The sequence below is a fragment of the Triturus cristatus genome, chromosome 7, assembly GCF_964204655.1.
Source record: "Triturus cristatus chromosome 7, aTriCri1.1, whole genome shotgun sequence".
NCBI classification, from domain to species: domain Eukaryota; kingdom Metazoa; phylum Chordata; class Amphibia; order Caudata; family Salamandridae; genus Triturus; species Triturus cristatus.
The window spans coordinates 598,274,112-598,288,304 of NC_140590.1; the positions used below are offsets into that span (position 1 = coordinate 598,274,112).

A 14,193-nucleotide genomic window follows, 5' to 3' on the forward strand; every position below is an offset into this window, starting at 1 on the left:
TTCTCGCTCCAGACAGGTCTTCATTATGGGTCCCAGCGCCCACAGGTCTACTAGCCCTTCAGAGCCCCTTCAAATCTGTGATACATGGGTGAACTAGTACTCTGTCCTCAGTCTTTACCTAGTAGATATAACATAACAACAGATCTTCCACTTGTGTTCTTCTTCTTGTCCAGTTATGTTCTGATTGGCTATTCAAGGAAAGACTGATGTATAGGGCATACTTACTAGTTATTGGTGACAACTTTTAATCAAATCATAAGAAAACTCCCAGTCCAAAAAAACAGCCTAGCTTTGCAGTACTTCTTGACACTTTTTGGTAAACAATCCCAGGAAGCCTTCTTCTGGTTGTCTTTCAAAAAGTCAAACACCCACGGCAAGTGTGGGGACCCCCCCCCCTTATGCCCTCCCAGCAGCTGTCTGACTCAGATGAGGGAACTCTCGTTGAAAACCAAATGTCAAGTTCCCCCCTACACTTAGCAGGAACAGGTTGGCTGAGAACAGCCCACTAGCAAGGCCCACCTCTCACAAGGCCATTGTCAATCCTCTACATGCTAAATATCCAGGCCTGTAATCAGCTGCTTCCTGATTTCCTGCCACAAAGGCAATCAAATTGTCTTCTCCCAAGTAGGGCTTTTCACACCTCTAAAGAATTAATCACTATCACTGGGGAAGGACATTCTTTGTCAGAAATGGTTTAACTACGGCCATGTTTATAGACAGAAACAAAAATATTTTATCAAATTAAACTTTGAAGTCTATTGTAAAAATGTGTTATTATCAATACTTTATAATTCTGTTATATAACAGGACAGGGATAAAGTTTGTAGCTTTCTACTAGCCTGGCATTTGTTAAATTTGACTTTTTATTAAAAGTAGTTACAAAAAAGGGGTAAACTCAATAAAGCCACTGGGACCTGGGTAGGGAACAGTACGGTAGAGAATTGGTCCCAGTAGAACGATTCTTAAGAAGAAACAAAATTAAAACACATTAGGCATAAATACACTAATACACTATAGATATATAGAACACTGTTATTTAATCACATTGAACATCTTTGGATGCTTGTAAATCAGCAAATGACTCAGCACAAATGACTCAAAAAGTAGTACCAAACCAGTGCCCCAGGTAATGGGAGAGAAAGGGAAAGAGAGAGGGTATTGTGCATCAAGTGAGGGTTGGAAAAGTGTAGAGGGAAAGTAGTGAAATGCTATTCATTGCATAATTAATTACAGTGAAACACGGCTTGTTTTAAGCCACACAATTGAGTGATAAACAATACATAGCCATGATTTGGAGTACTATATCACAGTGAAAAAGCACTGTTGATCCAACTGGCATGTGACAATGAAACAGTCAACGTTTCGACCCCCAAGAAACAAAGTTGGCTGCTTAAATCCTTACGATGGGGTCTTCCTCAGGGCTGAAAAATAGGGCACCATGAGCCACCCTGAACTGGATGGTATTGACGTTGTGGTTGGGCCCAGAAGCTCCAAAAGACAGAGAGCAGAACAAAAAAGCCCGCCATTTGAAAGGCCTTGAAAATAAATTAAATCAAATAAGGGCTGCTGAGCAACACCATGGAAGATGGGATAGTTCCTGAATATCTAAACACAATGCTTCCAAGAAACAATCACAAGAAAATATGACTATTAATATATAAAGAAAGAGAAAAGATCATTTAGAGGAGCATGTCTGTGAGCAAACTTGAAAAATATTAGATATTTAATAATGTATGCAAAACTAAAGTTATACAAATATTTGAGTAAGTGAATATGAAATAAAGAAAACAATAAACGCACCTATACACATACACAAAGACAATCATTTTTACTGAAGATAACATGCCATTTATTTTTTATTTTAAAGAATGGTCTGCTATCTCAATATTCGAATACTACTCCATCTGATCAGAAAAATATACAGTAGTATCAAGTCCTTCAATAATAACATGGATCAGTGTTGGAGTTTTAGTAAAGGACAAAGAAGGCTTTCTGGATGGAGCCTCCATCAAATCATCATCAGTGGATGGCGAGCCACTATTAACAATACCTCATGATCAAATCAGGTCTTAAACAAATCACATCCAAAAGAGTAAATCAATCCAAAGTAGACATTGTTTGAAGAAGTAACAGAGAGCCTGCTCTTGAATAATAGAATATGCAGCCTGCAAGTTAGGACATCATAGTTACAGAGCACAGTGTAGATGTCCCTCCTTCACACACAGATTGGGAAGTATGGGCAAGAATAGAACAAGCTTCTTTACACACAGAACGGGTAAATAAACGGTGGCAGCAGTGCAAGCTTCCCTCAAACATGGCATGGACCACGTGCAGCACAGCGGGCAACAGTGCAAGGCTCTCACACAGACCCTTACTGCACAAACAGCAGTGGTACATGCTTTCCTCATGCAACCAATAGGTGCAACAAAGGCAGCAGCTATTAATCCTCATACACACATAATCGATATTTATTAAAGGTGGGTGATAAATTCCCCTCCCCTGGCAGAGTTCACTGAGTTTTGTCCACTCCGCGTTTTAAACGTAATGCGGAGTTCCGGCCAAACTTTTACACTTTTTTCTCACACATGGCTCGCCAATGGTAAGCTGACAAGCACGAGCGAGAATTAGCATCCCATAGCGCGATTTTCCCAACGCAGGCGGTCGATGGTGGTCGCAACCGTTCCTAGTGAGAAAGCTGCAGTTCGAATAGAAAATCTACTCGAGCAGCAGCAAAACTAACTTGAGAAGCACCGCCCTCTGGCATGCTGCGTGGTACAGTTCGCACTGATTTTTCAGCACGGAAGATCTTCCAGCACTAAAAATCAGTGCGAGGAGCGCAACGTGCTAATTCCCGCCAATTTGCAGAACTTCACAGACTCTTTTGAGTTTTCATGTAACTCCGCGGAATTCCACGTAGTGAAACTCCACAAGTTACGTCCAAACCTAGTATTATCAAGCAGCAGTGTAAGCTTTTATCACACACTAGAGGTGGGATACTCAGCAGCATAGCAGGCATTCCTCAGCCAAAGAATGGGTAGAGTGTTCAGGAGAAGTGCATTCTTTCCTCATTCTCAGAACATGTACAGCGATGCTTAATCTGTAAAATATTAGATGTTGGGGTCCAATGTTTTGCTCAGAAGGCAGCAGCCTGCACTATCAAAGGTCAGGGTACTGAATACCAAAGTTGTGTAGTCTTGATTACACTTGATGCCTCTGTAACCCACCACCAGGCACTCTCTGCGTCTTTATCTCACCCTTACAGGTTATTTTTCATCCTTTGTCACCGTTTTTCCATCTTTCTCTTCCTCCCTCTTTCAACCCTTTTGTGTTTTTCTCTCTCTTGCTCTAAAATAAAGTCGGCTTGGGGAAAAGGTGCCTGTCCCCAAAATGAGGTGCGGTGTGCCCCACCTGCAACCATCAGCTCCAGTTAAGTACTGAGCACAGGAATTGGTAGTGCAAGCTTCCCTCACACTCTACAGGTGAAATAGCCAGCAGCATTGCAAGTGCCCCTCGGCCAAAGAATAGGTGGGGTGTCCAGCGGCAAGCAGTGCATGCTTCCTTCAATCACAGAACATGCGTACAACTGGTATTGGTAGTGCAAGCTTCTTTCAGCACAGAACATACGTAGAACTGGTTATTGGTAGTGCAAGCTTCTTTCAACACAGAACATGTGTAGAACTGGTTGTTGGTAGTGCAAGCTTCTTTCAGCACAGAACATGTGTAGAACTGGTTATTGGTAGTGCAAGCTTCTTTCAGCACAGAACATGTGTAGAACTGGTATTGGTAGTGCAAGCTTCTTTCAGCACAGAACATGTGTAAAACTGGTTATTGGTAGTGCAAGCTTCTTTCAGCACAGAACATGTGTAGAACTGGTTATTGGCAGTGCAAGCTTCTTTCAGCACAGAACTGACATATTAAGCTGAAATAAGCACCCAGGTGGCGATTGCTGGTGTAATGCACGTTTGGAAAGTTATCAAGAAACAACTTTTAATTGCTTTTTTAATAACACATTTGTAAAGTTCTGAAGAATCAACTCTTTAATAATGCTGGTATGCGAGTTGTGGCACGGAGTAAAGAGACCGCTGTTAGCACTGCTGGAAACTTCAAAAATCCACGTGTTTTGGGGTAATCCACGATTGCACCCCGGTAGATGTCTGTGGCAATGCTAGGCCGTGTGTGGACGCTTCACGACTCACCTTCAGCATTTTTCTCTTCCAGGCACCATCAAAGAGAGTTCGCTGCCACCGAGCTACTACGAGCTAATAGAGTTCGATCCACTGGCGGACACCGGCCATTCAGAGTAAGTGGGCGCTGCAAAATGACAGACTGAAGCTTGGTCAGCCCTGGCTTTGCGCATTTAAGGATTATATTCACATCTCCTATTGGATGGATGCCAGTTTATGCTATATAGAGCGTAGACAATCATCAAGAGGTCACAAGGACAACGATAAACAACTTTAATCAAAATCTCGAACACTAATAATGTGTGTAGTAAGAGAATACTGGTTTCAAGGCTGATGCGTTTACTTATAGTAAATCAGTGTAGGAATGGATGCTTTTTATTTGTAGTTATTAGCCATAGATTTAAGGTTTTCTACTCTTACGTCCTTTCTCGCCTCGTGTCTGAATACACTGTTTTCATTTGAGAAGAGGGCAAAGGGGTCTTGTCCCATTTTACAGAAACCAGAGCAGACAAATATGTAGCATTTATGGAGCACGCATCCAGCCCACGCCACTGAATACTCAAGGCTTTGCCCGCAGCCTCGGCAATTGCTGTTCAGTCTCGGACGTTAAGGGTCAGAAGCAATTTTCTTGGGGTCATCCGCATTTCCTCCACAACAGTCATAAATGTGAATCTAGGATTCCTATTATGTGCAGCTTGGCAAACAACCCGTCCTCTGGAGGGTGCTGAGCAGGACAAAATGTGTTATTTGATTTTAAGCCTGTCCCCATTGAATAGTCTATCAAACAGCCCTAACAAAACGGCAAAGCATTTATATTAGCTTTAGGAGGGTGTGCAAGCTTTAATACATGTGCAAAATGGTAAATGTAATCAGATGTCACGTTTAATATACCATTGTGCCATATGTTTGGGTAGAAATATATAAAGATTCCAATATGTAATGACTGGTCCGTCGATTCCTAACATGCACATATTTATAGAGTGGGTCTAATCTGTCCGTATGTATTCATTAGCTTTCTCTTAGGGGGTTTCATCATCAGCACGTCATCAAGGGGTTAAAGAAAACAGATATTTTACGCAGAACACTAAAACCTAAAGAACTATTAACACGATTTGACAAGATCCCCTAAACACTCCGAATGTTTGTGATATGTATTGCTGCACTCTGAGTCGTTGACCGTCACGGGGGCCAACTCAGAGTCGTTGACTGTCACGGGTGCCAACTCAGAGTCGTTGTACATCACAGGTGCCAACTCCGAGTCGTTGACCGTCACGGGGGCCAACTCAGAGTCGTTGTACGTCACAGGTGCCAACTCAGAGTTGTTGCACGTCACAGGTGCCCAACTCCTTGGGTTAACACTTAATATGTAGGACAATTTACACAAAAGTGATAGAAGGTCGTCATAAAGTGTAATTATCTATCAATTAGTCCAGATAAAGGTGTATTGACAAAGTTATTTTACCTTTGCCCAAAAGGATATGCAATTGCAGTTGAAATATTATTAGACAAATTGTAGATGAGATAATAGTATTTTTTTCATTCTTGGGCTCTTCAGAATTATCACCTTGATCTGGACTCACTGAGTGATAATTACTCTTTACGGTGTACCCCCCTCAACTTTGTATGAATCACAAGATTTGGGGTCTTTTTTCTCGAATAATTGAAAGGAATTTAACAAATCACTTCTTGTGTTACTGCATTCAATTACTACGATTGTACCACAAATCAACTTTTAAATGTGGAATAATGCAGTGAAATAGTACTTCAGGAAGTTTCCCCCCATTTAATGGTGTGGGTTAAGCACCAGCCTATTGAGGTGCTGCTGGTAAAGCCTTCCCGTGCTGCAAGGTGGTAATGACACTTTACAAAGGTGAGATCATCATGCTTGGAATGTGGTGCGCTTATCACATATTTGAGTGCTCTCTAATTGAAGGCCAATGTTTCATAAACAAAATAAAGAGTTGCACCCCACCAGGCATTAGTTAAGTGGGAATATATGCCTAAAGGTGACTGTTGCTCCTTTTCTAGAAAGTGTAAATACAATACCTACCAAGAACGAGTCAATCAAACAACAACAAGTGTAAATACAATACCTACCAAGAACGAGTCAATCAAACAACAACAAGTGTAAATACAATACCTACCAAGAACGAGTCAATCAAACAACAACAAGTGTAAATACAATACCTACCAAGAACGAGTTAATCAAACAATAACAAGTGTAAATACAATACCTACAGCACGAGTTAATCAAACAATAACAAGTGTAAATACAATACCTACCAAGAACGAGTTAATCAAACAATAAAAAGTGTAAATACAATACCTACCACAAAAGAGTTAATCAAACAATAAAAAGTGTAAATACAATGCCTACCAAGAACGACTTCATCAAAAAATAAATGTTTCTGACTAAAACAGAACCTACCTCCGGAAGCATCAACGAGACTCAAAATTGCTCACTCTCTCTCTGTGTACAGAAAGATGATTTTGTGCAGCAGCGGCCCGTGGAGGGAGTTCCGTGGGGCGGTAAGTAAACAATTAAATAAATAAAACTAATTTCGTAGCGCGCCCTGCATCACAAAATGCGGTGCAGCGCGCGCTACGAAATTCGTTTTATTTATTTAATTGTTTACTTACTTCCAATTATCCATATTCCGGTGTTTAGTACCCCCCACCCTGCCCCTCCCCCGCCCCGCCTTTCCGCCACATGGAACTCCCTCCACGGACCGCTGCTGATTTTGTGTCGCTTTGTGTTGCATTGTCTTAGGCTGTAAATGAGTTTCTTGACTTTGTAGTATTTTCGGAAATTGGTATCAAGGGTGTGAAAAACAGGACACCACAGACCGAGGTAAGCTTCTTAATCAGATGATTTATTTCAAGATCGTTACAATCACCCCACCCGGTTAAGCACCGCCTGCCTTCGCTGGACCAGCTCCCCAACACCCCTTAATTTGAATTGCTACATTCTTAGTACCCTGGTTCACCTTGCAACAGGCCAGGCACACACAGGGGTTCTATTCTACCTCTCTAACTACCACACACCTACCCTTCTTAACAATACATAACATTAATTTCTTCTTTTCAAAACCACGTTACAAATTCACATATGTACATCATTTTACAAAATCCTTCAAGTATGATGGTTTGATGATAGTTCTTGCGCTTCTTCCCAGATCCTCATGATTTCCTCCACCTTTGCTGCAGCACTCAGAGCTCACTTCTTTATCGCCTTCCAACTCCACCATATTGAATTTTGCAACTCTGTTCAAATTCCATATTTTATGATCATCTGTCTTGACCGCATTAGTAAACAATTTGATTACCTTTATTGCCTTGGCAAATTTAGAAAATTCAGCACAAGACCCTGGCAGTCTGATCCCTATCCAGTCTCCAATCTTAATACATCTATTAGCTTCACTTTCTTCCGATTGTCAAACTCTTCCTTCATTTTTCCTATAATTTCTTCCACTGTTCACTTCCACTTTGCCTCATCAACATTGCGTATGAAGCTGGCTCTGTATATACTATACCTAAACGAAGTATAGTGTGCACAGAGTCCAGTGGAACTCCGAAGGTAGGCAGCGGTAAAAGTAGATAGCACCTTACTCTCTATTTGTGATAGTGTGGGGGAGCAGTAAGGATTTATCAGAGGGTAGCGTTAAGCATTTGTTGTACACACAAAGCCAAGAAATGTCACACACTCAAAAACTGAACTCAGACCAATTTGTTTGTGTCAAAAATATTATTTAGTTATTTTAGCCTGGTGCAGGTAAGTGAAATAATACTTTGCAAAATCTCATGCAGTGATTTACAGTTGAATGCAGGTTCAAATACAGTTGGTTGAATTATATGTAAATTAGCAGTTTGAAATTACTTTTAGTTACTTTACAGATTACCGTGCATGTTACTTTTTAGATTACTTTTTAAGTTACTTTTGCTATTCAGTGTGATATGCCGACATATCACACTGAGACATTTCTTAGACGATAGGTAAGTAATTAACTTTTAGTACATTTGCAGTTTTTCAATGATTCATACAAACCAACTCCACACTTTTCTAGGAAAAGCAGTCAATGCAATCCTATGGAAGGCAATGAAGTTAATGGTTTGCAGGTAAGTACTTATTTGTGGGAGTTGGTATTTTGGGGTTAGAACCAGGGTTCCCCCAGGATATAGAATGCACTCTCAGAACACCCTCAGCGGCACTAGGGTGGCTGGGTGCAGAGTGCTGAGGCCCAATATTATCCAATGGGGGAAAGCGGGCCTCCGGTTGGTGGCTGCTCACGAGCTGGCCACAAGGTTAAGGGAGCAACGCTCGTGATGTTAGGCTCAGGACAAAGGGGGATCTGAGTTAGCACCCAAAGTGCAGGGTGCTGTTTTGGCGTTTTTGCCCGGTTTTCAATGGGGATTCTCCGGTTGCAACAAAGACTGCAGGCTCAGGGACGAAGATCTTCTGGAGGTGATCACCAGTTGAAGAGGTAAGTTGGGATGCCTGGGGATGCTGGGAGACCTTCTGTTGGGCCACTCATGGCCATGGGACATCGAGTGCAGGGGTGTCCTTAGGTGTCGGGTTTTCTTACCAGCTCCGGTTGCGGTCAAGGAGATCCTCCGGAATGGGGCTGCAGGCATCGATTGGAGATTTGAAGCAGGTCAGAGATCACCAGATCTCAGGTCAGGATCACTGGGAGACCTCCTTGTGGTGTTGGGCCACTCAAACTCGGGTCGGGTGCAGCGTCATGCAGACTCGCAAATTTGACAAACCCAGAGTCTGTGGGTGAGCAAATCTGGTGCTCACAGGAGACAAAGTCTTGGTTTTGGAAGCCAGAGCAGGTCCTTTGGGTTCTTGAGGGCTGCTGGCTGCAGGACACACTGAGATTTTGCTGGAGCAGTTTCGAGGTGAGGAAAGGCCGGTAGGGCTTGGGCCAAGTCAGTGGACGTTCCCCTCTTCTTAGTTCAGCATGGCTTCTTCGGCCCTTCTTCTTCTCTTCTGGTCCGTTCAATGTCTAAGGAGGCAAGGTGCAGGGTTGCGCTAAATACTTGATTTATAGGTGTTACAGGTAAGTAAAGGTCGGGATCAATGGGTCCCTTCCTTGGGGTGGGTACACCCCCTATTTTTCCACCCTCCAGTGGAGGTGGGTATATGCCTCTCTAAGAGTTGTGCTTCACCTCACCTCCCCTATCTGAGGGGTGGGGGTGGCAAAGGTGGGCACACCTCCTTTCCTCACTTGGCACTTGGTTTTCCCCCTGATTCTCCTGCCCAAAATGGGGGTCAAAACCAGTAGAGGCTAGTTGCTGAAAGTAGCAAATGGCTGACGTAGCTCACAAAGGCTGCAAGCCTTTGAAGCTTCCCCTTCGTGGACCCTGCCCATTCTGGGGGAGGAGGCTTGGCACCACGTCCCAGGATGTGCATTGTTTCAGACCCACAAGAGCAGTAGGCTCTCGACCCAAGGGTCCAGAAACATGTCTGGTGGTGCTTGTGCTCAGGTCCACCAAGTAAGAGACCTCAATTTTCTTCTCTAAGATGGGTTAAAGGCCACTCCATTTGTCCTGGAGAGCCCTTGGCGCCACAGGCTCCAAAGCGCACACCTTTTGCCCTGGTTGGAACTCCACCAGCGCAGCTTTTTGGTTATACCAGTGATTCTGAAGCTCCTGGCTGGCCTCAATATTTTTGGAAGTTTTTTCAATGTACTCTGCCATTCTGGACCTTCGGCCTAGTACATAGTCCACAATATCCTATTTGGGTTCTATGAGAGGCTTCTCCCAACCCTCTTTTACAAGACCGAGTGGTCCCCTAACAGGATGGCCAAACAGAAGTTCAGAGGGGGAAACCCCTACTCCCTTCTGAGGCACCACTCTGTAGGCGAAAAGCAAGCATGGTAAGAGGATATCCCATCTCCTTTTGCGCTTTTCAGGGAACTCCATAATCATGCTCTTCAATATCTTGTTAAACCTTTCAACAAGACCATTGGTTTGTGGGTGCAGTAAATTTGCACTGCACTCCACACTCTTTCCACATGTGTTTTAGGTAAGCAGACATGAAGTTTGGCCTCTGTCTGAAACTACCTCCTTAGGAAACCATACCCTGGTGAAGACACCAATGAGGGCCTTGGCTACTGCAGGGGTTGTAGTAGTCCTAAGGGGAATTGCTTCAGGATACCTGATGGCATGATCCACTACCACCAGTACAAATTTGTTTCCTGATGCTGAGGAAGGTTCAAGTGGACCCACTATGTCCACACCTATCCTTTCAAAGGGAATCCCAACCACCTGTAGTGGAATTAAGGGGCCTTTGGGTTTCCACCTGTTTTGCCAATGGCTTGACAGGTGACACAGGAGCTGACAAACTCCTTTACCTTCTGAGACATCTGGGGCCAGTATAAGTGGCTAACTAGCCATTCCCAAGTTTTGTTTTGGCCCTGATGCCAGGCTAGGGGGATGTCATGAGCCAAAGTGAGTAAGAACTCCCTGTACTTCTGAGGCACTACCACTCTCCTGGGTTGGGGGGTCTCTGACCTCAGTGTACAGTAGTCCTTCCTCCCAGTAGGCTCTGTGGGTGCCACTGTCATCTTCCTTTTCCTGTGCAGCAGCTTGCTGCCTCAGGATTTCAAGAGTTGGACAGGTCAGCTGTCCTAGGCACAGCTAAACCCTAGTGGGTCCCCTTGGGCCTAAGAGCTCAACCGGATAAGGATCAAGTTCCATGGGCTCATTTCCCTCAGGGGCTTCCAAGTTCTCTCCCTGAGGAGAGAACCCCTGAGTTTTTGGCTGTTCAGAAGCTGGTTTACCAGTCTTCTTACCTTTCCTCTTGGAAGGTTGGGCCATTCTTTGAGGTTCCAACAGTTCCTTTTCACCCTGTTTTCGGCTCTGTGCTCTAGTCTTGACACACCCAATCTCAGGGATGTCCAGCATTGCTGCATGGGTTTTCAATTCTACCCCAGACCATTCTGAGGTCTCCAGGTCATTTCCAAGCAGACAGGAATCTGAAAGCTATGGAGAGACCACTACCTGTTTCAGGGCAGTAACCCCTCCACCCCCCAGGCTAATATCACCAAAGCCATGACATGGTTAGCGCAGCGGGCGCGCCGAAGGCGCGCCTAAGGCAAGCCCGTCTGCGCCCTTCCGCGCCTGTGCCGCGACCTGCGCCGGGCGTGCTGTCGGTGGCCCCCCAACCTGGCGAACTTGCTGGTCGAGGTCTCAACTATTAGCACTGAGGCCTTTGCCCGGCTGTGGGAACACCAAATGCAACCCTGCACAGCTACTTACTAAGCACTTTGTATGTAAGGACTGTTCCTTCTCTCTCGCCTATGTATCAGACAGTCCACGAGTATGTAGGATAGAGAAGCCACACCAAGCACCACCTAGAGAAATAAAAGCCTGCCTCCTCAACTGCCGGTCTCTCCCAAAACACGCGGGTGACATCTGGCTATCTCTTACATCTCACTCTTGGGACCTGATGTTCCTGACTGAGACCTGGCTTAAAGATACTTCCAAACCTGATATCACCCTAGCAATCCCCCTGGACTACCACTTTGCTGGGATTAGTCGGCCAGGTACCAAAGTGGGTGGAGGGATCGCCATAATATTGCGAAAACAATGGAACGTCACATCTAGGAAATCAGCTAATTCCGGCCCTATCGAAGCCATGTATTTTAGTATTTCAGACTCAACACATCTGATTCTTGCAGGAGCCCTGATTTACAACCCTCTGGGCACACAACCTACGTATCTCTCGGAGCTATTAGTGACCCTAGCAGACCTATCATTGAAACATCCCCACTTTACCATTCTAGGCGATTTCAACCTGCATGTTGATGACATGTCATGCCCAAAAGCGAGGTCTCTAGTAGAAACTCTGGAGGGTATAAACCTAGACCAGAGAATTCACGGTCCTACGCATAAGGCGGGTCACACCCTGGACCTCATATTCACAAACCTACCAGTCCTTACTACCCTGCAGCCGCTTCCCCTGATCTGGTCCGACCACTTTTTAATCCCGTTTAACCTGACCTCCATTCCCCTGCTGGCCACTGACAGTAGGAAGGAGGGCTTGGGGAGAAAGTGGTATAAAGTCACCTGTGACACAATCAAGCCCAAATTGGCCAACCTGAAATGGCATTCTTCGGATGATCTAAACGCCGATGTTGAGAAGTTTAATATGTACCTCTCCTCAGTTGTTGACACTATTGCCCCTTTACAACCCATCTCTTTGGTTCGTTCAAAACCCACTTCCCCCTGGTTCTCTCCAATGCTACGTGAAGAAAAAAGTATATGTAAGAAGCTCGAATGTTGATGGCGACTAACTTATGACCCTTCTGCTAAGGTTATTTACAGATATATATGAACAATGGTTCCGTAGGGGAATTAATATTTACAATGAAGAAAAATCAATAGAACAAAAACACAGCAATCAATGATCTAGCAAGCAATTAATCTTAAAGAATGAATAATACTTCAAAAAACGTAACAATTTATTTTTAGTATTTCATGTGAATTTTAAATCATTCATCAACTCCTTTAGATATGTACAAAAAATGAGAACGGGCTGTATATACAATAATATTTACAAAACAACGACGCAGTGACAAAGTGAATAAGGTGACTCTGTGTGATAGTGCAGAAGTGGATATTTACAATATCAATAAAATACAAAGGAAGTTTTTTACACAAAAAGTCCTCGGCTAATTTATGGATAGGTAATGAGCCTTGTATGGCACACGTCCTGTAATCTGTATATACAAGGGATTCCAATTAGTGCAGGACTGTGGAACCGTCAACGTTTCGACCCTGTATCGACCAGTTGTTCTATATGGTCATGTCGGGTCTTCTTCAGGACATTGGGGATGTATAACAGCCTGCATGAAATAGATATAGATCAATATCTGCTGTGTTAAAATTAAAAATAGGGAAGGTATAAGTTTCCCATAAACTCACCCAATTAGAGGTGAAAGGACCGATGTCAAACAGTATGGCGTGATTACCGCTCAGTGCCAGTCAGAGGAGAATACCTATTGACATATGTGCACATTAGTAATCAAATATTAAATGCCAATCTTACTTAAACACCATATAAGACACGTAAAAATATTAATTTTTACCAATATCACAGAAGGTCTAGATTCTTCTTCGCCTAGTTATCTACTCTTTTTCTTCTTTTGTCATTCTGGTTAGCGTGCCCGCTGTGAGTCACTGCAAACATGAACGCAAATAAGGATATTCAGAATAATAACTATAGAGTTTAAATTAGGCGCCATTAGAGCTTAGTGGTCCATGTGATAGCTCACCTGACTTCAGGGTAATTTATTTAGCGCTGCTGGAGTCTAGGTCATCAGGATATCACTTCAACTAGAATAAATCACAAATCAGCCCTCATTAAATATTGGACTAGTATGATCTGTAAACATTTCAACATTTCTGAACTCTTGAGTCATATTAGGCTCCGATTCGTACAAAACGCAAGCATATTTAAGTGAGAATCCTATGATAACGATATATCATAAGTACCCCCTCATAATAGCAAGTGTGATCTATGGGTATTTAGAAGAGTGTTATAATTTCTCTCCTTAAAACTCAGACCTGTGACCCAATTAAAGAGTGGTTGTTATGGTGGCGAGAAATCAATTCCAGAGTCCATCAAAAGGCGTAAAATACACTAATCAATTGTCTGCAGTACAATAGTTACTTCACACACCACCTGCGGTCCGTACGGCAAAAGCCAAATAAACTTACTCGGCTATAATTGGCAATCGTTGCTTCACGCGCTGCGAGCGTAAAGCCGTATATAAAGGAGATTTCTCCTACCTGATGTGTGAAATGTATTCTCAGCGTCTCGGGGAGTCAGTCTGAAGCGCGCCACCAACCCGACTGTGGAGCGTGCAGCAGCTAAATAGTAGCTGCTATGGATAAAGAAATAGGACTGGTGTGGGTGTTTGTTTTAGTTTTATAAATTTAAAATTTCCACAATTGTTTGCGATGTTAATTTGGATAGTATATTTAAGGTGGGTAAGGGCCT

The 14,193-nt window shown here is 43.5% G+C and overlaps 1 protein-coding gene across 2 annotated transcripts in view; it reads left to right on the plus strand.

Annotated features, from left to right (window-relative positions):
- TOM1L1 (target of myb1 like 1 membrane trafficking protein) overlaps positions 1-14,193 on the plus strand; it is a 665,925-nt gene that overhangs the window by 616,262 nt on the left and 35,470 nt on the right. For both annotated transcript variants that reach the window (XM_085617158.1, XM_085617157.1), the window contains exon 15: positions 4,219-4,300. In XM_085617158.1, the coding sequence (XP_085473284.1) occupies positions 4,219-4,300 (82 nt within the window). The remainder of the gene's footprint in view (positions 1-4,218; positions 4,301-14,193) is intronic.